General features: G+C 48.0%; 1 protein-coding gene across 1 annotated transcript; it reads right to left on the reverse strand.

Moving 5' to 3' along the window:
- Positions 1-3,849: 3,849 nt before the first annotated feature.
- Positions 3,850-22,363, reverse strand: PABPN1 (poly(A) binding protein nuclear 1). Its single transcript, XM_082299546.1, has 7 exons — positions 22,240-22,363; positions 20,444-20,558; positions 15,613-15,680; positions 15,393-15,499; positions 15,210-15,297; positions 9,754-9,902; positions 3,850-4,299 (listed from the first exon to the last, which is right to left on the reverse strand). Exons 2-7 carry the CDS (start codon positions 20,523-20,525, stop codon positions 4,260-4,262), a joined length of 534 nt encoding a protein of 177 aa, XP_082155672.1. The 5' UTR covers positions 20,526-20,558; positions 22,240-22,363; the 3' UTR covers positions 3,850-4,259.
- Positions 22,364-27,465: the final 5,102 nt, after the last annotated feature.

Consider the following 27,465-nt stretch of genomic DNA (forward strand, 5'->3'; position numbering starts at 1 on the left):
AAAAATCCCCAAAAATCCCCAAAAATCCCAAAAAATCTCCAAAAATTCCCAAAAAATCCCCAAAAATTCCCCCAAAAATTTCCAAAAAATCCCCCAAAAATTCCCAAAAAAATTCCCAAAAAATTCCTTAAAAATCCCCAAAAATTCCCAAAAAATCCCCAAAAAATCCCAAAAATTCCCAAAAAATCCCCAAAAATTCCCTAAAAATCCCCAAAAAATCCAAAAAATCCCCAAAAAATCCCAAAAATTCCCAAAAAATCCCCAAAAACCCCAAAAATCCCCAAAAAATCCCAAAAAATCCCCAAAATCCCCAAAAATCCCCAAAAATCCCCCAACAATCTCCAAAAATTCCCAAAAATCCCCAAAAAATCCCCAAAAAATCCCCAAAAAATCCCAAAAATCCCCCCCAACTCCCCCTCCCCCCCCTCCCTCCCCTCCCCTCCCCCCCCGCCCCTCCCCCCTCACCTCCGGAGCAGCTCCTCGAGCTCCTGCAGGTCCAGCCCCTCCCCCCCCGCCCCTCCCCCCCCTTCCCGGGGGTTCCCCCCCCTCCCCTCTCCCCTCCCCCCCCCCCTCCCCGCCCCTCCCCCCCCTCCGTTCCTTCCGCCCATCCGGGGGGTCCCCAGCGGCCGCCGCCACCCCCGGCCGCCACTTCCGGGTTGGGCCACGCCCCCCGACCAATCAGAGCGCGGCTCCGCCCTTTAGCCACGCCCCCAGAGGTGACGGCAGCCAATGGGGAGCGAGCGGAGAGGCCCCGCCCCCTTTGAACGGCGCCGCTTGTTGACGGCGGAGGGGGTGAAAGGGGATTGGGCGGCGCGCGTCACGTGCGAGGCAGCGCGGCGCTGATTGGGCGGTGAAAGCGCGGTCTTGATTGGGTGAGCCGCGCGGGGCAAAGAGTAACGGCGGCGCTGATTGGCGGAGGGGGGGGGCGGTGAGAGCGGGGTTGTGATTGGAGGGGAGGCGCGGCGGCGATGAGAGCGCGGCGCTGATTGGTGGGGAGGGGGAAAGGCGGAAGTGGAGGCGGGCGTGAGGGGGAATTTGGGGCAAAATGGGGGGAAATCGGGCAAAAAGTGGGAATTGGGGAGAAAAAGGGGGATTTTGGGGGGGGAAAGGGGCGGGCTCGGGGATGGGAGCGCGGGGATTGGGGGAGAATGGGGGAAAATGGGGAAAAACGGGGGAAAAGGGGAAATTTGGGGGGAAAAAGGGGAAATTTGGGGGGAAAAAGGGGAAATTTGGGAAAAATGGGGAAAAATGGGGAAAGCCGGGGGGAAAACGGGAAAATTTGGGGGGAAATGGGGAAATTTGGGATAAATCTGCCAAAATTTGGGCCGAAGTGTGGAAAAACTGAGGGAAAATGGGAAAAATTGGGGGGAAATGGGGGAATTTGGGTGAAAATGGGGAATTTTTGGATAAATCCGAGGAAATTTGGGTAAAAAGGGGGGGAAATGGGGGAAATTTGGGCAAATTTGGGTCAAAACGTGGGAAATTTGGGATGAATCGAGGGAAATTTGGGGAAAATGGAGAAATTTGGGATGAATCGGTGGAAATTTGGGTAGAAATGGGAAAAAACTGAGGGGAAATGGGAAAAATTGGGAAAATTTGAGGCAAAAAGTGGAAAAATTGAGGGGAAATGGGGAAAAAGGGAAAATTTGGGTGAAAACGGGAAAATCCTGAGGAAAAATGGGGAAAAATTGGGAAAATTTGGGTCAAAGCCCGAAAATTTGGGGGAAAATGGGAAAATTTGGGACAAATCTGACAAAATTTGCATCGAAATGGGAAAAAACTGAGGGAAAATGGGAAAAAATGGGGGGAAATGGGAAAATTTGGGAAAAATCGATGGAAATTTGGGTTGAAACCTGAAAATTTGGGTGAAAAATGGGGGAATTTGGGATAAATCGGAGGAAATTTGGGTCAGAACCTGAAAATTTGGAGGAAAACGGGAAAATTTGGGGCAAAATGGGGGAATTTGGGATAAATCTGAGGAAATTTGGGTTGAAATGAGGAAAAAACTGAGGGAAAATGGGAAAAATGGGGGGAAAATGAGGAAATTTGGGTCGAAACCGGAAAATTTGGGGGAAAGTGGGGGAATTGTGGGAAAAAATGGGAAAATTTGGGCGAAAATGGGAAAATTTGGGACAAATCGGACAAAATTTGGGCCGAAATGGGAAAAAACTGAGGGAAAATGGGAAAAAATTGGGAAAATTTGGGGCAAAACGTGGAAAAATTGGGAAAAATCGATGGAAATTTGGGTCAAAATGGGGGAAAATGGGGAAATTTGGGGGAAAATGGGGAAATTTGGGGAAAAATGGAATTTGGAATTTGGGGAAAACCAGGAAAATTTGGGATAAATGTGAGAAAATTTGGGTCAAAACTGGAAAATTGGGGGGAAAATGGGGAAAAACTGAGGAAAAATGGGAAAAAATGGAGGGAAATGGGGAAATTTGGGACAAATCCGACAGAATTTGGGTTGAAATGTGAAAAAATGGAGGAAAAATGGGAAAAAATTGGGAAACTTTGGGCCAAAATGTGGAAAATTTGGGATAAATCCATGGAAATTTGGGTCAAAATGGGGGAAAATGGAGAAATTTGGGGAAAATGTGACAAAATTTGGGTCGAAATGGGAAAAAGCTGAGGAAAAACGGGGGAAATTTGGGTTGAAACCTGAAAATTTGGGGGAAAAATGGGAAAATTTGGGCAAAAATGGGGGAATTTTGGGATGTGACAAAATTTGGGTTGAAATGGGAAAAAACTGAGGAAAAATCGGAAAAAATTGGGAAATTTGGGGCAAAAAGTGGAAAATTTGAGGGAAAATGGGGAAAAAGGGAAAATTTGGGTGAAAATGGGGAACTCCTGAGGAAAAATGGGAAAATTTGGGAAAAATCTGAGGAAATTTGGGTCAAAATGGGAAAAAAACTGAGCGGAAATGGGAAAAAATGGGGAAAAATGGGGAAATTTGGGACAACTCTGACAAAATTTGGGTTGAAATGCAAAATAATTGAGGAAAAATGGGGGAAAATTGGGAAAATTTGGGTCAAAGCCTGAAAATTTGGGGGAAAATGGGGGAATTTGGGGGAAAAATGGGAAAATTTGGGAAAAATCGATGGAAATTTGGGTTGAAACCGGAAAATTTGGGTGCAAGATGGGGAAATTTGGGGGGGAAATGGGAAATTGGGGTCAGAATGTGAAAAGTTTGAGGAAAAAACGGGAAAAAATGGGGGAATTTGGGAGAAATCTGGCAAAATTTGGGTTGAAACGCGACAAACCTGAGGAAAACTGGGAAAAAATGGGGAAAATTTGGGATAAATCGATGGAAATTTGGGTCAAAGCCTGAAAATTGGGGGGGAAATGGGGCAATTTGGGGTCAAACCGTGAAAAAACCGAGGAAAAAAAGGAAAAAAAAAAAGGGAAAAAATTGAGAAAATTCAACCCAACCCCCCCCCAAAAATTTTAACCAAAAAACCCCCCCGGAGCCGTTGTTTTTTTTTTTTCAAATTTTTTCCAGGAATTTTTTTTTATTTTCATTTTTTTTTTATTATTTTCATTTTTTTTTCTTTTTTTTTTTTTTACTTTCATTTTTTTTTTCTTTTTTTTTTTTAATTTTCATTTTTTTCCCTTCCCATTTTTTTTTTTTTCCTTTTTTTCCCCCTCCCCGGGGCCGCCCCCCCCCTCCCCCCAAAAAAAAACCTTAATTTTTTTTTTTTTTTAATTTTTTTTTTTCTAAAATTTTTCTTTTTTTCCCCCAATTTTTTTTCACCCCCCTTTTTTTTTTTTTTTTTTCTCCTCCTCCTCCCCCTCCCCCACTCCCCCGACCCCTCCCCCACCCTCCCCCCTCTCCCCTCCCCCCTTTTTTTCCTCCTCCTCGCCCCTCCCCCACCCCCGGCGCCTTTTCCGGGTCCGGCTCCACCTGCAAAAAACAAACTCGGAATTGTTGGGGGGGGGTTTTGTTTTTTTGTTGTTTTCCCTTTTTTTTGGGGGCAAATCCGGGGCTTTTGGGGCTCGCCAGGGGTGGGGGAGGGGCGGGCGGGCCCCTCCCCCCTCCCCCGCCGGGACTCGGAGTTTTGGAATTTTTTTTTTTTTTTGGTTTTTTGTTTTTTTTTCTTTTTTTTGGATTTTTTTCCTGGATTTTTGGGGGTTTTTTTTTTTTGGGGTTTTTTTGGGGGTTTTTTGTTGTTGTTTTTTTTTTTTTGGGGGGGGGGGGGTTGTGGGGGAGGGGGAGGAGGATTTTTGGGTGTGGGGGGAGGGGGGGAGGGTGGGGGAGGGGTTCAATACGGGGAGTACCAGGAGGTGGCTCGGGATCGGCCCCTGCGGAGAAAATGGGGGGAAAAAAGGGGATTTAGGGCAAAAAGGGCGGCGGGAGGAGGCGGAGAGCCCCGAGAGCGCCCAAAATGAGCCAAAATTGACCCAAAATGAGCCAAAATGAGCCCAAAACCACCCCAAAATGACCCAAAATGGGCTGAAATTGACCCAAAATGAGCCCGAAACCACCCGGAATGACCCAAAATTGACCCAAAATGACCCAAAATGAGCCCGAAACCACACGGAATGACCCAAAATTGACCCAAAACCGCCCCAAAAATGACCCGAGAGCAGCCAAAATGACCCAAAATGAACCCAAAACCACCCGGAATGATCCAAAATGAGCCCAAAATGAGCCCAAACCACCCCAAAATGACCCAAAATGGGCTGAAATTGACCCAGAATGAGCCCGAAACCACCCGGAATGACCCAAAATGACCCAAGAGTGCCCAAAATGACCCAGAATGAACCAAAACCACCCGGAATGACCCAAAATGAGCCCGAAATGACCCGAGAGTGCCCAAAATGACCCAAAATGAGCCCGAAACCACCCAGAATGACCCAAAATGAGCCCAAAACCGCCCCAAAAATGACCCAAGAGTGCCCAAAATGACCCAAAATGAACCCAAAACCACCCCAAAATGACCCAAAATGAGCCCGAAATGAGCCCAAACCACCCCAAAATGACCCAAAATGGGCTGAAATTGACCCAAAATGAGCCCGAAACCACCCGGAATGACCCAAAATTGACCCAAAATGACCCAAGAGTGCCCAAAATGACCCAAAATTGACCCAAAACCGCCCCAAAAATGACCCAAGAGTGCCCAAAATGACCCAAAATGAGCCCGAAACCACCCGGAATGATCCAAAATGAGCCCAAAATGAGCCCAAACCACCCCAAAATGACCCAAAATGGGCTGAAATTGACCCAAAATGAGCCCGAAACCACCCGGAATGACCCAAAATGAGCCCAAATCCGCCCCAAAAATGACCCAAGAGTGCCCAAAATGACCCAAAATGAGCCCGAAACCACCCCAAAATGACCCAAAATTGACCCAAAACCGCCCCAAAAATGACCCAAGAGTGCCCAAAATGACCCAAAATGAACCCAAAACCACCCGGAATGATCCAAAATGAGCCCAAAATGAGCCCAAACCACCCCAAAATGACCCAAAATGGGCTGAAATTGACCCAAAATGAGCCCGAAACCACCCGGAATGACCCAAAATTGACCCAAAATGACCCAAGAGTGCCCAAAATGACCCAAAATGAGCCCGAAACCACCCGGAATGACCCAAAATGCCCCAAGAGCGCCCAAATTGACCCAAAATGGGCTGAAATTGACCCAAAATGAGCCAAATTGAGCTCAAATTGACCCAGGATGACCCAAAATGAGCCCAAAATGACCCAAAATGAGCCCAAAACCGCCCCAAAATGACCCAAAATTGACCCAAAATGAGCCCAAAACCACCCTGAAATGACCCAAAAAGCCCCAACATGGACCCAAAATGCCCTGAGTGTGCCCAAAATGACCCAAAATTGACCCAAAATGAGCCCAAACCACCCAGAATGACCCAAAATGAGCCCCAAACCACCTGGAATGACCCAAAATGCCCCAAAATGCCCCAAAATGGGCTGAAATTGACCCAAAATGAGCCAAATTGAGCTCAAATTGACCCAGGATGACCCAAAATGAGCCCAAAACCGCCCCGAAATGACCCAAAATTGACCCAAAATGAGCCCAAAACCACCTGGAATGACCCAAAATGCCCCAAAATGCCCCAAGAGCACCCAAAATGGGCTGAAATTGACCCAAAATGAGCCCAAATTGACCCAAAATGAGCCTGAACTGAGCCCAAACCACCCGGAAAGACCCAAAATGAGCCAAAATGGCCCAAAATGCCCCCAGAGTGACCCAAAATGCCCCCAAATTGACCCAAAACCACCCGGAATGACCTCAATGAGCCCAAAATGAGCCCAAACTCCCCAAATTCGCCCCAAAACTGCTGGAATTCCACCCAAAACCCCGTCCAAAAACCCTCAAAAAACACCCCAAAAAACGCCATTCCAGAGCCCCAAAACCGCCAAAATTCACCCCAAAACCGCCCAATTTTTGCTCAAATGACCCAAAAAGCCCCAAAATCCCCAGAATTCACCCCAAAAACCACCCAAAACCCACCTGGAGAACACCCAAAACCCTTTGAGAAAACCCTCAAAAAACGCCATTCCAAAGCCCCAAAACCGCCCGAATTTGCCCCAAAACCGCCGGATTTTCACCCAAAACTCCCCAATCTTCACCCAAAACTCCCAAAAAACCCCAAAATCACCAGAATTCGCCCCAAATCTCCCCTGAAACACCCCAAAACCCCTCAGAAAACAGCCCCAAAAACCCCCAAGAAACGCTGAAAAAACGCCATTCCGAAGCCCCGAAACCGCCGAAATTCGCCCCTAAAACGCCCAAATTTCACCCAAATTTCGCCCAATTTTCGCTCAAATCCCCAAACAGCCCCAAAATCGCCGGAATTCGCCCCAATCTGACCTGTGGCCGCGGCCTCGGGGCCGGCTGTAGCCGCTGTAGAAGCGCGAGCGCGCGGAGCCAAAGGGCCCCAAAAACCCCATCCCAGAGCCCCAAAACCGCCGGAATTCGCCCCAAAACCGCCCCAATTCCACCCAAAACCGCCGGAATTTCACCCAAATGACCCAAAAAGACCCAAAATCCTGGGAATTCACCCCAAATCTCCCCTGGAACACCCCATATCTCCCCAAAAACCAACCAAAACCCCTCGGAAAACAACCCCAAAACCCTCAAGAAATACCCAAAAAACGCCATTTCCAAGCCCCAAAACCGCCGGAATTCCACCCAAATTCCACCCAAAACTCCTAAAAAACCCCAAAACCCCCAAAATTTGCCCCAAATCCGCAGGAATTCGCCCCAAATCTCCCCCAAAAATCACCCAGAACCCACCTGAAGAACACCCAAAACCCCTCGAAAACCAGCCCCAAAACCGCCGAAATTCGCCCCTAAAACGCCCAAATTTCACCCGAAATGACCCCAATTTTCACCCAAAACTCCCAAAAAACCCCAAAACCGCCTGAATTCACCCCAAATCTGCACAAATTTGCCCGAAATCTCCCCAAAAATCGCCCAAAACCCCTCGGAAAACAGCCCCAAAAACCCCCAAGAAATGCTGAAAAAACGCCATTCCGAAGCCCCAAAACCGCCCGAATTTGCCCCAAAACCGCTGGAATTTCACCCAAAATGACTCCAGTTTTCACTCAAAACTCCCAAAAAACCCCAAAATCACCAGAATTCGCCCCAAATCTCCCCTGAAACACCCCAAAACCCCTCAGAAAACAGCCCCAAAAACCCCCAAGAAACGCTGAAAAAACGCCATTCCGAAGCCCCGAAACCGCCCGAATTTGCCCCAAAACCGCCAGATTTTCACCCAAAACTCCCCAATCTTCACCCAAAACTCCCAAAAAACCCCAAAATCACCAGAATTCGCCCCAAATCTCCCCTGAAACACCCCAAAACCCCTCGGAAAACAGCCCAAAAACCCCCAAGAAACGCTGAAAAAATGCCATTCCGAAGCCCCGAAACCGCCGAAATTCGCCCCTAAAACGCCCAAATTTCACCCAAATTTCGCCCAATTTTCGCTCAAATCCCCGAACAGCCCCAAAATCGCCGGAATTCGCCCCAATCTGACCTGTGGCCGCGGCCTCGGGGCCGGCTGTAGCCGCTGTAGAAGCGCGAGCGCGCGGAGCCGAAGGGCCCCAAAAACCCCATCCCAGAGCCCCAAAACCGCCGGAATTCGCCCCAAAACTGCCCCAATTCCACCCAAAACCGCCGGAATTTCACCCAAATGACCCAAAATCACCAAAATCACCAGAATTCACCCCAAATCTCCCCTGGAACACCCCATATCTCCCCAAAAACCAACCAAAACCCCTCGGAAAACAACCCCAAAACCCTCAAGAAATACCCAAAAAACGCCATTTCCAAGCCCCAAAACCGCCGGAATTCCACCCAAATTCCACCCAAAACTCCTAAAAAACCCCAAAACCGCCTGAATTCACCCCAAATCTGCCGGAATTCGCCCCAAATCTCCCCCAAAAATCACCCAGAACCCACCTGAAGAACACCCAAAACCCCTCGAAAACCAGCCCCAAAACCGCCGAAATTCGCCCCTAAAACACCCAAATTTCACCCGAAATGACCCCAATTTTCACCCAAAACTCCCAAAAAACCCCAAAACCGCCTGAATTCACCCCAAATCTGCACAAATTTGCCCGAAATCTCCCCAAAAATCGCCCAAAACCCCTCGGAAAACAGCCCCAAAAACCCCCAAGAAACGCTGAAAAAACGCCATTCCGAAGCCCCGAAACCGCCCGAATTTGCCCCAAAACCGCCGGAATTTCACCCAAAATGACTCCAGTTTTCACTCAAAACTCCCAAAAAACCCCAAAATCACCAGAATTCGCCCCAAATCTCCCCTGAAACACCCCAAAACCCCTCAGAAAACAGCCCCAAAAACCCCCAAGAAACGCTGAAAAAACGCCATTCCGAAGCCCCGAAACCGCCCGAATTTGCCCCAAAACCGCCAGATTTTCACCCCAAACTCCCCAATCTTCACCCAAAACTCCCAAAAAACCCCAAAATCACCGGAATTCGCCCCAAATCTCCCCTGAAACACCCCAAAACCCATCGGAAAACAGCCCCAAAACCCCCAAGAAACGCTGAAAAAACGCCATTCTGAAGCCCCAAAACCACCAAAATTCACCCCCAAAACGCCCAAATTTCACCCAAAATGACCCCAAATTTTGCTCAAATCCCCAAAAACCCCCAAAACCGCGAGAATTCACCCCAAATCTCCCCAAAAAACGGCCCAGAACCCACGTGGAGAACACTCAAAACCTGTCCAGAAACAGCCTCAAAAATCCATCCAAAAACGCCATTCCAAAGCCCCAAAACCGCCAAAATTCACCCCAAAACCGCCCAATTTTTGCTCAAATGACCCAAAAAGACCCAAAATCCTGGGAATTCACCCCAAATCTCCCCTGGAACACCCCATATCTCCCCAAAAACCAACCAAAACCCCTCGGAAAACAACCCCAAAACCCTCAAGAAATACCCAAAAAACGCCATTTCCAAGCCCCAAAACCGCCGGAATTCCACCCAAATTCCACCCAAAACTCCTAAAAAACCCCAAAATCACCTGAATTCACCCCAAATCTGCAGGAATTCGCCCCAAATCTCCCCAAAAATCGCCCAGAACCCCTCGGAAAACAGCCCCAAAAACCCCCAAGAAACGCTGAAAAAACGCCATTCCGAAGCCCCGAAACCGCCGAAATTCGCCCCTAAAACGCCCAAATTTCACCCAAATTTCACCCAAATTTCGCCCAATTTTCGCTCAAATGCCCGAACAGCCCCAAAATCGCCGGAATTCGCCCCAATCTGACCTGTGGCCGCGGCCTCGGGGCCGGCTGTAGCCGCTGTAGAAGCGCGAGCGCGCGGAGCCGAAGGGCCCGGCCCGGCCCCGGAAGCGGCCCCGGGGGAAGCCGCGGTCGGTGCTGCTGATGCCCGGGCGGTTGGTGCGCTTGGGGATCACCTGTTTGGGGTGAAAAAGGGCGATTTTGGGAAAAAATGGGGAGAGAAAGGGGAAAAGGGGGGAAAAAACGGGGAGAAACGGTGAAAAAATGGTGAAAATCGGGTGAGAAATGGGGGAGAAATGAGCGAAAAATGGGGAAAAAGGAAGAGGGGATTTGGGGGTTGGGAGGTTGGGGATGGCCTGGAGAGGGGTTTTGGGGTGAAAAAGGGGGATTTTGGGAAAAAATGGGGGTAAAACATGAAAATTTGGGGAGAAACGGGGAAAAAATGGGAAAAATCGGTGAAAAAATGGTGAAAATCGGGTGAAAAATGGGGGAAAAAAGGGGGAATTTGGGGGAAAATCACAAAAAATTGGGGAAAAATCGGGGAAAAAAATCATGAAAAATTGGGGGGAAATCAGGAAAAATCGGGGAAAAATCACAAAAAGTTGGGGAGAAATTGGGGAAAAATCAAAAAATCGGGGAAAAATCACAAAAATTGGGGAAAAATTGGGGGAAAATCACAAAAAATTGGGGAAAAATTGGGGAAAAATCACAAAAAAATTGGGGAAAAATTGGGGAAAAATCACAAAAAATTGGGGAAAAATTGGGGAAAAATCGGGGAAAAAAATTGGGAAAAAAAATCAGGAAAAATCAGGAAAATTCGGAAAAAATTTGCAAAAATCGGGGAAAGATTGGGGAAAAATCACAAAAAATTGGGGAAAAAAATCACAAAAAATTGGGGAAAAAACGGGGGAAAAAATCACGAAAAATCAGGGAAAAATCGCAAAAAATTGGGGGAAAATCGCAAAAAATCAGGGAAAAATCAGGGAAAAATCAGGGAAAAATCAGGGAAAATCCAGGCAAATTTGGGCAAATTTGGGCAGAAGTGGGGAAAAGCAGGAGCCCCAACCCCCCCGGGGCTGACCTTGATCTGCCTCCCTCGGAAGGGAAAAATCAGGGAAAAACCACCAAAAATTGGGAAAAAATCATGAAAAATTGGGGAAAAATTGGGGAAAAACCAGGGAAAAATCGGGGAAAATTGGGTAAAAAATCACGAAAAATCGGGGAAAAATCACAGAAAATCAGGGAAAAATTGGGAAAAAACTGGGAAAAAAAATCACGAAAAATCAGGAAAAATTGGGGAAAAATTCGCAAAAATCAGGGACAAATTGGGGAAAAAATGACAAAAAATTGGGGAAAAATTGGGGAAAAAAATCAGGAAAAATCAGGGAAAAATCGCAAAAAATCGGGAAAAAATCGCAAAAAATCAGGGAAAAATCGCAAAAAATCAGGGAAAAATCAGGGAAAAATCCGGGCAAATTTGGGCAAATTTGGGCAGAAGTGGGGAAAAGCAGGAGCCCCAACCCCCCCGGGGCTGACCTTGATCTGCCTCCCTCGGAAGGGAAAAATCAGGGAAAAACCACCAAAAATTGGGAAAAAATCATGAAAAATTGGGGAAAAATTGGGGAAAAATCGGGGAAAAATTGGGAGAAAATCGGGGAAAAATTGGGTAAAAAATCACGAAAAATCGGGGAAAAATCAGGGAAAAATCACAGAAAATCAGGGAAAAATTGGGAAAAAACTGGGAAAAAAAATCACGAAAAATCAGGGAAAAATTCGCAAAAATCAGGGACAAATTGGGGAAAAAATGACAAAAAATTGGGGAAAAATTGGGAAAATTCAGGGAAAATTGGGGAAAAACTGGGGAAAAACCAGGGAAAAATCGGGGAAAAATTCGGTAAAAAATCATGAAAAATCGGGGAAAAATCGGGGAAAAATCGGGGAAAAATCGGGGAAAATCAGGGAAAAATTGGGGAAAAACTGGGAAAAAAAATCAGGAAAAATCAGGAAAAATCGGAAAAAATTCGCAAAAATCGGGGAAAAATTGGGGAAAAAATCACAAAAAATTGGGGAAAAATTGGGAAAAAATCAGGGAAAATTGGGGAAAAATTGGGGAAAAATCAGGGAAAAATCAGGGAAAAATTGGGGAAAAATCACAAAAGATTGGGGAAAAATCGGGGAAAAATCAGGGAAAAATTGGGGAAAAATCGTGGAAAAAAAATCACGAAAAACCAGGAAAAATCGGAAAAAAATCACAAAAATCAGGGAAAAATTGGGGAAAAAATGACAAAAAATTGGAGAAAAATTGGGGAAAAAACGGGGGAAAAAAATCACGAAAAATCAGGGAAAAATTGCAAAAAATCAGGGAAAAATCGCAAAAAATCGGAGAAAAATCGCAAAAAATCAGGGAAAAATCAGGGAAAAATCAGGGAAAATCCGGGCAAATTTGGGCAAATTTGGGCAGAAGTGGGGAAAAGCAGGAGCCCCAACCCCCCCGGGGCTGACCTTGACCTGCCTCCCTCGGAAGAGAAAAATCACCAAAAATCGGGAAAAAATCAAGAAAAATCGGGTAAAAAATCATGAAAAATTGGGGAAAAATTGGGAAAAAATCAGGGAAAAATTGGGGAAAAATCACAAAAAATTGGGGAAAAATCGGGGAAAAATCAGGGAAAAATCAGGGAAAAATTGGGGAAAAATCACAAAAAATTGGGGAAAAATTGGGGAAAAAATCACAAAAAATTGGGGAAAAATTGGGGAAAAATCAGGGAAAAATTGGGGAAAAATCACAAAAAATTGGGGAAAAATTGGGGAAAAATCAGGGAAAAATCAGGGAAAAATCAGGGAAAAATCACAAAAAATTGGGGAAAAATTGGGGAAAAATCAGGGGAAAATCAGGGGAAAATTGGGGAAAAATCACAAAAAATTGGGGAAAAATTGGGGAAAAATCACAAAAGATTGGGGAAAAATTGGGGAAAAATCAGGGAAAATCAGGGAAAAATTGGGGAAAAATTGGGAAAAAAAAATCAGGAAAAATCAGGAAAAATTGGAAAAAATTCGCAGAAAATCAGGGACAAATTGGGGAAAAAAATCACAAAAAATTGGGGAAAAATTGGGGAAAAAATTGGGGAAAAATTGGGGAAAAAATCACGAAAAATCGGGGGAAAATTGCAAAAAATCAGGGAAAAATCGCAAAAAATCAGGGAAAAATCGCAAAAAATCAGGGAAAAATCAGGGAAAATCCAGGCAAATTTGGGCAAATTTGGGCAGAAGTGGGGAAAAGCAGGAGCCCCAACCCCCCCGGGGCTGACCTTGATCTGCCTCCCTCGGAAGAGAAAAATCACCAAAAATCGGGAAAAAATCATGAAAAATTGGGGAAAAATTGGGAAAAAATCAGGGAAAAATTGGGGAAAAATCACAAAAAATTGGGGAAATAATCACAAAAAATTGGGGAAAAATCGGGGAAAAATCAGGGAAAAATCAGGGAAAAATTGGGGAAAAATCACAAAAAATTGGGGAAAAATTGGGGAAAAAATCACAAAAAATTGGGGAAAAATTGGGGAAAAATCAGGGAAAAATTGGGGAAAAATCACAAAAAATTGGGGAAAAATCGGGGAAAAATCAGGGAAAATCAGGGAAAAATTGGGGAAAAATCACAAAAGATCGGGGAAAAATCGGGGAAAAATCAGGGAAAATCAGGGAAAAATTGGGGAAAAATCACAAAAGATTGGGGAAAAATCACGAAAAATCAGGGAAAATCAGGGAAAAATTGGGGAAAAATCAGGGAAAATCAGGGAAAAATTGGGGAAAAATTGGGGAAAAAAATCAGGAAAAATCAGGAAAAATTGGAAAAAATTCGCAGAAAATCAGGGACAAATTGGGGAAAAAAATCACAAAAAATTGGGGAAAAATTGGGAAAAAATCAGGGAAAATTGGGGAAAAATTGGGGAAAAACCAGGGAAAAATTGGGGAAAAATCGGGGAAAAATCACGAAAAATCGGGGAAAAATCGGGGAAAAGTCAGGGAAAATCAGGGAAAAATCGTGGAAAAAAAATCACGAAAAACCAGGAAAAATCGGAAAAAAATCACAAAAATCAGGGAAAAATTGGGGAAAAAATCACAAAAAATTGGAGAAAAATTGGGGAAAAAATTGGGGAAAAAACGGGGGAAAAAAATCACGAAAAATCAGGGAAAAATCGCAAAAAATCAGGGAAAAATCGCAAAAAATCGGAGAAAAATCGCAAAAAATCAGGGAAAAATCAGGGAAAATCCAGGCAAATTTGGGCAAATTTGGGCAGAAGTGGGGAAAAGCAGGAGCCCCAACCCCCCCGGGGCTGACCTTGATCTGCCTCCCTCGGAAGGGAAAATTGGGGAAAACCCACCAAAAATTCAGGGAAAAATCATGAAAAATTGGGGAAAAATTGGGGAAAAATCAGGGAAAAATTGGGGAAAAATCACAAAAAATTGGGGAAAAATTGGGGAAAAATCAGGGAAAAATTGGGGAAAAATCACAAAAAATTGGGGAAATAATCACAAAAAATCAGGGAAAAATTGGGGAAAAATTGGGAAAAAAAATCAGGAAAAATCAGGAAATTCGGAAAAAATTCGCAAAAATCGGGGAAAAATTGGGGAAAAAATCACAAAAAATTGGAAAAAATTGGGGAAAAAATTGGGGAAAAATTGGGGAAAAAACGGGGGAAAAAAATCACGAAAAATCGGGGGAAAATTGCAAAAAATCAGGGAAAAATCACAAAAATCAGGGAAAAATCGCAAAAAATCAGGGAAAAATCAGGGAAAATCCAGGCAAATTTGGGCAAATTTGGGCAGAAGTGGGGAAAAGCAGGAGCCCCAACCCCCCCGGGGCTGACCTTGATCTGCCTCCCTCAGAAGAAAAAAATCACCAAAAATCGGGACAAAATCAAGAAAAATCGGGTAAAAAATCATGAAAAATCAGGGAAAAATTGGGAAAAAATCAGGGAAAAATTGGGGAAAAATCACAAAAAATTGGGGAAATAATCACAAAAAATTGGGGAAAAATCGGGGAAAAATCAGGGAAAAATTGGGGAAAAATTGGGGAAAAATCACAAAAAATTGGGGAAAAATTGGGGAAAAAATCACAAAAAATTGGGGAAAAATCAGGGAAAAATCAGGGAAAAATCAGGGAAAAATCAGGGAAAAATTGGGAAAAAATCAGGGAAAAATTGGGGAAAAATTGGGGAAAAAAATCAGGAAAAATTGGGAAAAATTGGAAAAAATTCGCAGAAAATCAGGGACAAATTGGGGGAAAAAATCACAAAAAATTGGGGGAAAATTGGGGAAAAAACGGGGAAAAAAATCACGAAAAATCGGGGGAAAATCGCAAAAAATCGGGAAAAAATCGCAAAAAATCGGGGAAAAATCAGGGAAAAATCAGGGAAAATCCAGGCAAATTTGGGCAAATTTGGGCAGAAGTGGGGAAAAGCAGGAGCCCCAACCCCCCCGGGGCTGACCTTGATCTGCCTCCCTCGGAAGAGCGACTCGTCGAGCGCCATCGACGTCCGCACCGACTCCTTGTCCGAGAACTCGATGTAGGCGAAGCTTCGGGAAAGGCCCAGGAAAGCTCGTTAAGCGCCCCCTCATTAGCATTAATTAGCATTAATTAGCGTTAATTAGCATTAATGAGGGTTCCTTACCCCTTGGGGTGCCCGCTGTACTTGTCGCACAGGATGGTGACGCGGTTGACGGAGCCGCAGCCGTGGAAATGCGCCTCCAGCTCCTCGGCCGTGGCGCCGTAATCCACCTGGAAACGGGGAATTTTGGGGCATTTCGGGGCTTTTTTGGGGTTTTTGGGGGCGTTGGGGATTTTTGGGATTTTTTTTTGGGGGGTTTTAGGGGGGTTTTGGGGGCGCTTACGTTGCCCACGTAGATGGAGCGAGCGTCGGCTTCCATTTTCTCCTCCAGGGACATGATCACCGGGCCGGCTGGGAAATAGAGGGGTTATTTTGGGGGGAATTCTGGGGATTTTGGGGTTTTGGGGTTTTTGGGGGGATTTGGGGGGGATTTGAGGAGATTTGGGGAGGTTTTGGGGGATTTTTGGGGAGATTTGGGGCGGTTTTGAGGGGGAGCTGAAGGGGTTTTCAGGACATGATCACTGGGCCGGCTGGGAAATAGAGGGGTTATTTTGGGGGGAATTCCGGGGATTTTGGGGTTTTGGGGGGATTTGAGGAGATTTTGGGGAGATTTGGGGGGATTTGGAGGGATTTTGGGGAGATTTGGGGCAGTGTTGAGGGGGATTTGAGGAGATTTGGGGGGATTTTGGGGAGATTTTGAGGGGGTTTTGGGGAGATTTGGGGAGGTTTTGGGGGGATTTGGGGAGTTTTTTGAAAGATTTGGGGAGATTTGAAATTTGAGGAGGTTTTGGGGGAATTTGAGGAGATTTGGGGGGAATTCTGGGGATTTTGGGGTTATTTGGGGGGATTTGAGGGGGTTTTGGGGGAGTTTGGGGAGATTTGGGGGGATTTTGGGGGGATTTGAGAAGATTTGAGGAGATTTTGGGGGGATTTGGGGAGATTTTTGGGGGGATTCGAGGGGGTTTTGGGGAGATTTGGGAAGGTTTTGGGAGGTTTTGGGGAGTTTTGGGAGATTTTGGGGGGATTTGAGGAGGTTTGAGGAGGTTTTGGGGGCAATTCTGGGGATTTTGGGGTTATTTGGGGGGATTTGAGGAGGTTTTGGGGGGATTTGTGGAGATTTTGGGGGGAATTCTGGGGATTTTGGGTTTTTTTTGGGGGGATTTGGGGAGATTTTGGGCGGATTTGAGGAGATTTTGGGCGGATTTGAGGAGATTTCAGGAGCATTTGAGATTTTGGGGAGATTTGAGAGGGATTTGAGGAGATTTTGAGGGGAATTGAGGAGATTTGGGGAGGTTTTGGGAGGAATTCCAGGGGTTTGGAGCTTTTTTGGGGGGAATTTCTGGGGGTTTTGGGGCGGTTTGAGGAGATTTGGGGGAGTTTGGGGAGATTTGAGGAGATTTTGGGGAGAATTCTGGGGGTTTTGAGGCTTTTTCAGGGGAATTGGGGGGATTTGGGGAGGTTTTGGGGGGATTTGAGGGGGTTTTGGGGGAGTTTGGGGAGATTTGAGGGGATTTGGGGGGGATTTGAGGAGATTTGGGGAGGTTTTGGGGGATTTTTGGGGAGATTTGGGGTGCTTTTGAGGGGGATCTGAAGGGGTTTTCAGGACATGATCACCGGGCCGGCTGGGAAATAGAGGGGTTATTTTGGGGGGAATTCCGGGGATTTTGGGGTTTTGGGGGGATTTGGGGGGGATTTGAGGAGATTTTGGGGAGATTTGGGGGGATTTGGAGGGATTTTGGGGAGATTTGGGGGGATTTGGAGGGATTTTGGGGTTATTTGGGGGGATTTGAGGGGGTTTTGGGGGAGTTTGGGGAGATTTGGGGGGATTTGAGGAGATTTTGGGGGGATTTGGGGAGATTTTTGGGGGGATTCGAGGGGGTTTTGGGGGGATTTGTGGAGATTTTGGGGGGAATTCTGGGGATTTTGGGGTTTTTTTGGGGGCATTTGGGGAGATTTTGGGGGGATTTGAGGAGATTTTGGGGGGATTTTGGGGAGATTTCAGGAGCATTTGAGATTTTGGGGAGATTTGAGAGGGATTTGAGGAGATTTTGAGGGGAATTGAGGAGATTTGGGGAGGTTTTGGGAGGAATTCCAGGGGTTTGGAGCTTTTTGGGGGGAATTTCTGGGGGTTTTGGGGCGGTTTGAGGAGATTGGGGGAGTTTGGGGAGATTTGAGGAGACTTTGGGGAGAATTCTGGGGGTTTTGAGGCTTTTTCAGGGGAATTGGGGGGATTTGGGGAGGTTTTGGGGGGATTTGAGGGGGTTTTGGGGGAGTTTGGGGAGATTTGGGGGGATTTTGGGGGGATTTGAGGAGATTTGGGGAGGTTTTGGGGGGTTTTGGGGGGTTTTTGGGGAGATTTGGGGTGGTTTTGAGGGGGATCTGAAGGGGTTTTCAGGACATGATCACCGGGCCGGCTGGGAAATAGAGGGGTTATTTTGGGGGGAATTCCGGGGATTTTGGGGTTTTGGGGGGGTTTTGGGGTTTTTGGGGGGATTTGGGGGGGATTTGAGGAGATTTGGGGAGGTTTTGGGGGTTTTTTGGGGAGATTTGGGGTGGTTTTGAGGGGGAGCTGAAGGGGTTTTCAGGACATGATCACTGGGCCGGCTGGGAAATAGAGGGGTTATTTTGGGGGGAATTCTGGGGATTTTGGGGTTTTGGGGGGATTTGAGGAGATTTTGGGGAGATTTGGGGGGATTTGGAGGGATTTTGGGGAGATTTGGGGCAGTGTTGAGGGGGATTTGAGGAGATTTGGGGGGATTTGAGGAGATTTTGGGGGGATTTGAGGAGATTTTGGGGAGATTTGGGGTTTTTGGGGGGATTTGGGGTTTTTGGGGGGATTTGGGGGGATTTGAGGAGGTTTTGGGGGGATTTGGGGAGGTTTTTGGGAGATTTGGGGGGTTTTGGAGGGATTTTGGGGGGATTTGGGAGGATTTTGGGGAAATTTGAGGGGGTTTTGGGGGGATTTGAGGAGATTTGGGGGGAATTCTGGGGATTTTGGTTTTTTTGGGGGGATTTGAGGGGGTTTTGGGTGGATTTGGGGAGATTTTGGGGGGATTTTGGGGAGATTTTGGGGGGATTCGAGGGGGTTTTGGGGAGATTTGGGAAGGTTTTGAGAGATTTTGGGGGGATTTGAGGAGGTTTGAGGAGGTTTTGGGGGCAATTCTGGGGATTTTGGGGTTACTTGGGGGGATTTGGGGGAGATTTTGGGGGAAATCCCAGGGATTTTGGGGATTTTTTGGAGGATTTGGGGAGGTTTTGGGGGGATTTGAGGAGGTTTGGGGAGATTTTGGAAGCATTTGAGGGGATTTTGGGGGGGGATTTGAGGAGATTTGGAGGAATTTTGGGGGGAATTCCGAGGGTTTTGGAGTTTTGGGGGGGTTTGAGGAGATTTTGGGGGGAATTGAGGAGATTTGGGGAGGTTTTGGGAGGAATTCTGGGGTTTTGGGGCTTTTTGGGGGGATTTCTGGGGGTTTTGGGGGTTTTTAGGGGGATTTTGGGGCCGTTTCTGTGGATTTTGGGGCATTTTTAAGGTTTTTTTTTTGCATTCTGGGGCCTCCTGGGGCTGTTTTTTGGGGGGTTTGGGGCCGTTTCTGTGGATTTTGGGGCCGTTTCTGTGGATTTTGGGGCCGTTTCTGTGGATTTTGGGGTATTTTTAAGGTTTTTTTTTTCATTTTGGAGCTTTCTGGGGCTGCTTTTTGGGGATTTTGGGGCCGTTTCTGTGGATTTTGGGGCACTTTTAAGGATTTTTTTTTTGCATTTTGGGGATTTTGGGGCCATTACTGCGAATTTTGGGGCATTTTTAAGGCTTTTTTTTCATTTTGGGGTTTTTTGGGGGTTTTGGGGGATTTTGGGGCCGTTTCTATGGACTTTGGGGCCGTTTCTGTGGATTTTGGGGCCGTTTCTGTGAATTTTGGGGTCGTTTCTGTGGATTTTGGGGCCGTTTCTGTGGATTTTGGGGCATTTTTAAGGTTTTTTTCTGAATTTTGGGGCCTTCTGGGGTTTTTTGGGGGATTTTGGGGCCGTTTCTGTGGATTTTGGGGCATTTTTAAGGTTTTTTTTGCATTTTGGGGCCTTCTGGGGGTGTTTTTTGGGGATTTTGGGGCCATTTCTATGGATTTTGGGGCCGTTTCTGTGGATTTTGGGGCATTTTTAAGGTTTTTTTTGCATTTTGGGGCTTTCTGGGGCTGTTTTTTGGGGGTTTTGGGGTCAATTCTGTGGATTTTGGGGTCGTTTCTGTGGACTTTGGGGCCGTTTCTGTGAATTTTGGGGTCATTTCTGTGGATTTTGGGGCCGTTTCTGTGAATTTTGGGGCATTTTTAAGGCTTTTTTTTCATTTTGGGGGTTTCTGGGGGTGTTTTTTGGGGATTTTGGGGCCGTTTCTGTGGATTTTGGGGCATTTTTAAGGTTTTTTTTCATTTTGGGGCCTCCTGGGGTTTTTTTGGGGGGGTTTTGGGGCCGTTTCTGTGGATTTTGGGGCATTTTTAAGGTTTCTTTTTCATTTTGGGGCTTTCTGGGGGTGTTTTTTGGGGGTTTTGGGGCCGTTTCTGTGGATTTTGGGGCATTTTTAAGGATTTTTTTTTTGCATTTTGGGGCTTTCTGGGGCTGTTTTTTGGGGGTTTTGGGGCATTTTTTAGGGTTTTTTCATTTTGGGGCTTTCTGGGGGTGTTTTTTTAAGGATATTGGGGCCATTTCTATGGATTTTGGGGCCGTTTCTGTGGATTTTGGGGCATTTTAAAGGCTTTTTTTTGCATTCTGGGGCCTCCTGGGGCTGTTTTTTGGGGGTTTTGGGGCCGTTTCTGTGGATTTTGGGGCATTTTTAAGGGGTTTTTTTGCATTTTGGGGCCTTCTGGGGCTGTTTTTTGGGGATTTGGGGGGCATTTTTAAGGTTTTTTTTGCATTTTGGGGCTTTCTGGGGTTTTTTGGGGGGGTTTTGGGGCCATTTCTATGGATTTTGGGGCCGTTTCTGTGGATTTTGGGGCCGTTTCTGTGGATTTTGGGGCATTTTTAAGGGGTTTTTTTGCATTTTGGGGCTTTCTGGGGCTGTTTTTGGGGCTTTTGGGGGTTCCCGGGCTGGTTTCGGGGCATTTTGGGGCGATTTGGGGCTTTTTGCTCACCGTTGCCCGGCGGGGGGCTCATGTTCATCTGCTTCTCCACCTCGTTCTGGAGCTCTTTGAGCTTTTCCGCCTCCTCCTCCATCTCCCGCACCCGGGCCTTGATGGCCTCCAGCTCCTGCAGCCCAAAAAAAGGAGAAACGACCCCCAAAATCCACCTGGGAACCTCAAAATCCCACTCGGGATCCCCAAAAACCCCCCCAAAACCCACCCAGGATCTGAAAAAAAGCCCCAAAAATCCACCCCGGAAGCAGCAAAATTGGGCTAAAAATGGGGAAAGTTGATATTAAAGGGGGCAAAAATCCACCTGGGAGCCCCAAAATCCACCTGGGAACCCCAAAATCCCACTCAGGATCCCCAAAACCCCCAAATTCCCCACTTTTATTCCTCAAATTCCCACTTTTAACCCTCAATTCCCCCTTTTTCCCCTCAAATCCCCTTTTTTTCCCTCAAATTCCCCCTTTTTTCCCTCAAATTCCCCCTTTTTTCCCTCAATTCCCCCTTTTTTCCCTCAAATTCCCCCTTTTTTCCCTCAATTCCCCCTTTTTCCCCTCAAATCCCTTTTTTTCCCTCAAATTCCCACTTTTACCCCTCAAATTCCCCCTTTTTTCCCTCAAATTCCCCCTTTTTTCCCTCAATTCCCCCTTTTTCCCCTCAAATCCCTTTTTTTTCCCTCAAATTCCCACTTTTACCCCACAAATTCCCACTTTTTTCCCTCAAATTCCCACTTTTACCCCTCAAATTCCAACTTTTATCCCTCAAATTCCCACTGTTTCCCCTCAAATTCCCCCTTTTACCCCTCAACTTCCCACTTTTTTTCCTCAGATCCCCCTTTTTTCCCCTCAAATCCCACTTTTACCCCAAAAATTCCCCCTTTTACCCCTCAAATTCCCCCTTTTCTCTTCAATTCCCCCTTCAACCCCTCAGATCTCCCTTTTACCCCTCAGATCCCCCCTTTTATCCCTCAAATTCCCACTTTTTCCCCCTCAAATCCCAGTTTTTATCCTTCAAACTCTGCTTTTTTCCCTCAAGCTCCCCCTTTTACCCCCCACATCTCCACTTTTATCCCTCAAATCTGCACTTTTACCCCTCAAATCTGCACTTTCACCCCTCAAATCTCCACTTTTTTCCCTCAAATTCCCCCTTTTTTCCCTCAAATTCCCACTTTTACCCCTCAAATTCCAACTTTTTCCCCTCAAATTCCACTTTTTCTCTCAAATTCCCCCTTTTACCCCGCAAATTTCCCCTTTTACCCCTCAAGTCCCCCTTTTTTCCCCTCAAATTCCCCCTTTTCTCCCCTCAAATTCCCACTTTTACCCCTCAAATTCCCACTTTTAACCCTCAAATCCCAGTTTTTATCCTTCAAATTCCGCTTTTTACCCTCAGACTCCCACTTTTACCCCTCAAATCTCCACTTTTTTCCTCTCAAATCCCACTTTTACCGCTCAAATCCCCCTTTTCTCCCTCAAATCCCCCCTTTTCTCCCTCAAATCCCCCCCTTTTTTCCCCTCAAATTCCCCCTTTTTCCCCTCAGATCCCCCTTTTAACTCTCAAATCCCCCTTTTGCCCTCAAATCCCACTTTTTTTCCCCTCAAATTCCCGCTTTTAACCCTCAAATCCCCCTTTTCTCCCTCAAATTCTCACTTTCACCCCCCTGATCCCCCTTTTACCCCTCAAATCCCCCTTTTCTCCCTCTGATCCCCCTTTTTTCCCTCAAATCCCCCCTTTTTCCCCTCAGGTCCCCCCTTCCCCCCTCACTTTCCCGCCTTTTTCTCCCTCCCCGCCCCCCCCTCACTCACCGGGTCCTCAATGGCGGCTTCTCCCGCCTCCCCTTCCCCCAACCCCGCTTCCTCCTCCAACTCTTCCGCAGCGGCTTCGTGAGGCGGCCCCGGCGCTGAAGCGGCGGCGGCGGCGGCGGCGGCTCCGCTCCCGGCCCCGCTTCCCCCCGCCGCCCCTCCCGACCCTCCCCCGGCCCCTCCGCGGCCGCTCCCTCCCCGGCCCCGGCTCCCCCCTTCGCCCAGCGCCGCCTCCTCCGGCCCTGCCGCCGCCCCCAGGCCGTTGCCGTAAGGCGGGGAAGGGTCCCCGGCCCCTCCGGGACCCCCCGGGCCCGCCCCGGTTCCGGCCGCGGCTCCTCCGGCCGCCGCCGCCATGGCCGCCATGGCCGCCCGCCCGCGCCGTGAGGGGCCGTGAGGGGGCGGCCAATCAGAGAGCGCCGTGGGGCTTCGTGGGCGGGACGATGGAGGCGTTAGCCTATCGGGTGGCGGAAGTGCTGAGGGACAGGCGGGAGAACCAATAGAAGCGCCGAGAGGAGGCGACCAATCACGGCGCGAAGAGCGGCGTGCTGGCCAATCGGATTAAGGAGGGGCGGGACAAAGGCGGCGAGAGCCAATAGAAACGGCGGAGCGGCGGGAGGCGGGAAGAGCGGCAGCCAATGGCAGCGGCGGAGGGGCGGCTAACGGCGAAAGCCTGGGGGCGGGGCTTGTTCGGTGACAACCAATAGGAACGCGAGTTACAGCCGAGGGGGCGTGGTTAAGACATGCGGACCAATAGCGAAGCCCGCGGGGGCGGGGCTTACGCGGAGCCGACCAATAGGAAGGCGCGGGGGGCGTGGTTTGGTCTTAAAGGCGCTTGCGCCGCTTTTCGCCGCCTTCTCGTTAACGAGCGACGCTTAATTACGCTAATTAGAGCTCTAACTAATTAACGGAGCAGGGAGCGGGCCCCAACGAGCGTTTGGAGCGGATTAATCGGGGCGTTAATTAGCGCGCGGTCTGGGTTAATTAGCGCCCTAATTAGCTGAGCAGCGGGCTGGCTCCTCAGCTGGGGGTCATTAATTACCCCCCCCCCCCCCCCCCGCGACATTAATTAGCCCGAAACTCAGCCGAGTAAAAAGCACCGAGCGGCGCGAGGGGTTCAATTAAAAACCCGCCGCGGCCCCTTTAAGACTCGCCCCGGGCCGCCGGGAGTTAATTAATAACCCGCTAATCACGGCCGGGGTGGTTAATTAGTGAGCTATTAACGCGAACGGGGGGCAATTAATGGGGCGTTAATTGCGGTGGGGGGAGGGGGGAAGGGGAGCGCCCCTGAGGGGAGCGGGGGGCGTGGCCAGGGGGAGGGGGCGTGGTTTAGAGCGCCATTGAAATGCATGGAGGGGGCGTGGTCAAAAGAGAGGGCGTGGTTTAGAACCCATTGGAATGAATGGAGGAGGCGTGGCTTCAGCGGAGGGGGCGTGGCCAGCGCTGAGGTGGAAAAAGGGCGGGAAACGGCGTCGAGCGCGAAGGGGGCGGAGCCAGCGCTGAGGGAGGGGGGCGGGCTGGATTTTTTGAGGGGAAAAACGGAGATTTGGGTAAAAAACCGGCGGTTTCGGGGTGCGGGGGGGGGAGGGGAGGGTGTGGGGGGTGAGGTTGGAGGGGTTTGGGGGAGTTTGTGGGGGGATTTGGGGAGGCCTGGGGGGAGGTTGGTGAGGGCGGGGGGTTGGCGGGGTTTTGTGAGGGATTTTGGGGTTTTTGTGAGGGGATTTTGGGGGTTTTGTGAGGGGATTTTGGGGTCCAATGAGGGATTTTGGGTTTTTGTGAGGGGATTTTGGGGTTTTTGTGAGGGGATTTTGGGTTCTGTGAGGAGATTCGGGGGGTCCGTGAGGGGATTTTGGGGTCCTGTGAGGGGATTTTGGGGTTTCGTGAGGAGATTTTGGGGTCCGTGAGGGGGTTTTGGGGTTTTGTGAGGGATTTTGGGGCTTTTGTGAGGGGATTTTGGGGGTTTTGTGGGGGATTTTGGGGGTTTTGTGAGGAGATTCGGGGGGTCCGTGAGGGATTTTGGGGTCCTGTGAGGGGATTTTGGGGTTTCGTGAGGAGATTTTTGGGTCCTGTGAGGGGATTTTGGGGTTCTATGAGGAGATTTGAGGGGTCCGTGAGGGGATTTTGGGGTTTCGTGAGGAGATTTTGGGGTTTCATGAGGGGATTTTGGGGTTTTGTGAGGGGATTTTGGGGTTTCGTGAGGAGATTTTTGGGTCCGTGAGGGGGTTTTGGGGTTTTGTGAGGGATTTTGGGGCTTTTGTGAGGGGATTTTGGGGGTTTTGTGGGGGATTTTGGGTTCTGTGAGGAGATTCGGGGGGTCCGTGAGGAGATTTTGGGGTTTCATGAGGGGATTTTGGGGTTTCGTGAGGAGATTTTTGGGTCCGTGCGGGGGTTTTGGGGTTTTGTGAGGGATTTTGGGGTTTCGTGAGGGGATTTTGGGGTTTTTGTGAGGGGATTTTGGGTTCTGTGAGGAGATTCGGGGGGTCCGTGAGGGGATTTTGGGGTCCTGTGAGGGGATTTTGGGGTTTCGTGAGGAGATTTTTGGGTCCTGTGAGGGGATTTTGGGGTTCTATGAGGAGATTTGAGGGGTCCGTGAGGGGATTTTGGGGTTTCGTGAGGAGATTTTGGGGTTTCATGAGGGGATTTTGGGGTTTTGTGAGGGGATTTTGGGGTTTCGTGAGGAGATTTTTGGGTCCGTGAGGGGGTTTTGGGGTTTTGTGAGGGATTTTGGGGTTTCGTGAGGGGATTTTGGGTTTTTTGTGAGGGGATTTTGGGTTCTGTGAGGAGATTCGGGGGGTCCGTGAGGGGATTTTGGGGTTTTGTGAGGGATTTTGGGGTTTCGTGAGGAGATTTTTGGGTCCGTGAGGGGGTTTTGGGCTTTTGTGAGGGATTTTGGGGCTTTTGTGAGGGGATTTTGGGGGTTTTGTGGGGGATTTTGGGTTCTGTGAGGAGATTCGGGGGGTCCGTGAGGGGATTTTGGGGTCCTGTGAGGGGATTTTGGGGTTTCGTGAGGAGATTTTTGGGTCCTGTGAGGGAATTTTGGGGTTCTATGAGGAGATTTGAGGGGTCCGTGAGGGGATTTTGGGGTTTCATGAGGGGATTTTGGGGTTTCTTGAGGGATTTTTGGGTCCGTGAGGGGATTTTGGGGTTTCTTGAGGGAGTTTCGGGGTCTGGGGGCGCTTTTAGGGCACTTTGGGGGGGGGATTGAGTGATTTTGGGGCACTTTGGGGCGATTTTGGGGCACTTTGGGGGCGTTTTGAGTGCTTTTGGGGCACTTTGGGGGAATCTGGAGTCACTTTGGGGGCACTTTTGGGGCATTTCGCGTGGTTTTGGGTCACTTTGGGGCCATTTCGAGTGATTTTGGGGCACTTTCGGGGCATTTTGATTGATTTTGGGTCACTTTTGGGCCATTTCGAGTGATTTCGGGTCACTTTGAGTCATTTTTGGGCCACTTTGGGGGCATTTCCATTGATTTTGGGTCACTTTTGGGCCATTTCGAGTGATTTCGGGCCACTTTGGGTCATTTTTGGGTCGCTTTGGGGGCATTTCGATTGATTTTGGGTCACTTTGGGTCACTTTTGGGTCGCTTTGGGGGCATTTCCAGTGATTTCGGGTCACTTTTGGGCCATTTCCAGTGACTTTGAGTCACTTCGGGTCACTTTTGGGTCACTTTTGGGCCATTTTGAGTGATTTCAGATCACTTTTGGGCCATTTTGATTCATTTCGGGGCACTTTGGGGCCATTTCCAGTGATTTTGGGTCACTTTGGGGCCATTTCCAGTGATTTTGGGGCACTTTTGGGTCACTTTTGGGCCATTTTGAGTGATTTCAGATCACTTTTGGGCCATTTTGATTCATTTCGGGGCACTTTGGGGCCATTTCCAGTGATTTCGGGTCACTTTGGGGCCATTTCCAGTGATTTTGGGGCACTTTTGGCCATTTCGAGTGATTTTGGGTCACTTTGGGGGCATTTCCAGTGATTTCGGGTCACTTTTGGCCCATTTCGAGTGATTTTGGGTCACTTTGGGTCACTTTGGGGGCATTTCCAGTGATTTCAGGTCACTTTTGGCCCATTTCGAGTGATTTTGGGTCACTTTGGGGGCATTTCCAGTGATTTCGGGTCACTTTTGGCCCATTTCGAGTGATTTTGGGTCACTTTGGGTCACTTTGGGGGCATTTCCAGTGATTTCGGGTCACTTTTGGCCCATTTCGAGTGATTTTGGGTCACTTTGGGTCACTTTGGGGGCATTTCCAGTGATTTCGGGTCACTTTTGGCCCATTTCGAGTGATTTTGGGGCACTTTGGGGCCATTTCCAGTGATTTTGGGTCACTTTGGGGCCATTTCCAGTGATTTTGGGTCACTTTGGGTCACTTTTGGGCCATTTTGAGTGATTTCAGATCACTTTTGGGCCATTTTGATTCATTTTGGGGCACTTTGGGGCCATTTCCAGTGATTTTGGGGCACTTTGGGGCCATTTCCAGTGATTTTGGGGCACTTTGGGGCCATTTTGATTGATTTTGGGTCACTTTGGGTCACTTTGGGGGCATTTCCAGTGATTTCAGGTCACTTTTGGCCCATTTCGAGTGATTTTGGGTCACTTTGGGTCACTTTTGGGCCATTTTGAGTGATTTCAGATCACTTTTGGGCCATTTTGATTCATTTTGGGGCACTTTGGGGCCATTTCCAGTGATTTTGGGGCACTTTGGGGCCATTTCCAGTGATTTTGGGGCACTTTGGGGCCATTTTGATTGATTTTGGGGCACTTTGGGTCACTTTGGGGGCATTTCCAGTGATTTCAGGTCACTTTTGGCCCATTTCGAGTGATTTCGGGTCACTTTTGGCCCATTTCGAGTGATTTTGGGGCACTTTGGGGCCATTTCCAGTGATTTTGGGGCACTTTTGGCCCATTTCCAGTGATTTCGGGGCACTTTTGGCCCATTTCGAGTGATTTCGGGTCACTTTTGGCCCATTTCGAGTGATTTCGGGGCACTTTGGGGCCATTTCCAGTGCTTTCGGGCCACTTCGGGGGCACCTCGAGGGATTTCAGGCTCCCCGGCGTCCCTTTTGGGGCCCTTTTAGGGGATTTTGGGGCCCTTCCACAGATCCAATCCCACCTCTCCAGCCTTCCCCGCCCCCCCCTCTCCCTTTTGGGCCACTCCGGCCTCACTTTTTTGGGCTGATTTCGGGGCTTTTTGGGGGTCCCTCGTTTGGTTTTTTTTTTTTTTAAATATAATT

Source organism: Coloeus monedula (assembly GCF_965178545.1).
Source record: "Coloeus monedula genome assembly, chromosome: 32".
NCBI lineage: Eukaryota > Metazoa > Chordata > Aves > Passeriformes > Corvidae > Coloeus > Coloeus monedula.

Excerpts from the sequence above, each read along its gene's own strand:
- PABPN1 (XM_082299546.1), bottom strand. The coding sequence starts at position 20,525 with ATGGAGGAGGAGGCGGAAAAGCTCAAAGAGCTCCAGAACGAGGTGGAG. Across the intron at positions 9,903-15,209 it reads TCCGAGGGAGGCAGATCAAG|GTGATCCCCAAGCGCACCAA; the intron begins GTCAGCCCCGGG and ends CACCCCAAACAG. Across the intron at positions 4,300-9,753 it reads CCCCGAGGCCGCGGCCACAG|GGGCCGATCCCGAGCCACCT; the intron begins GTCAGATTGGGG and ends TTTTCTCCGCAG.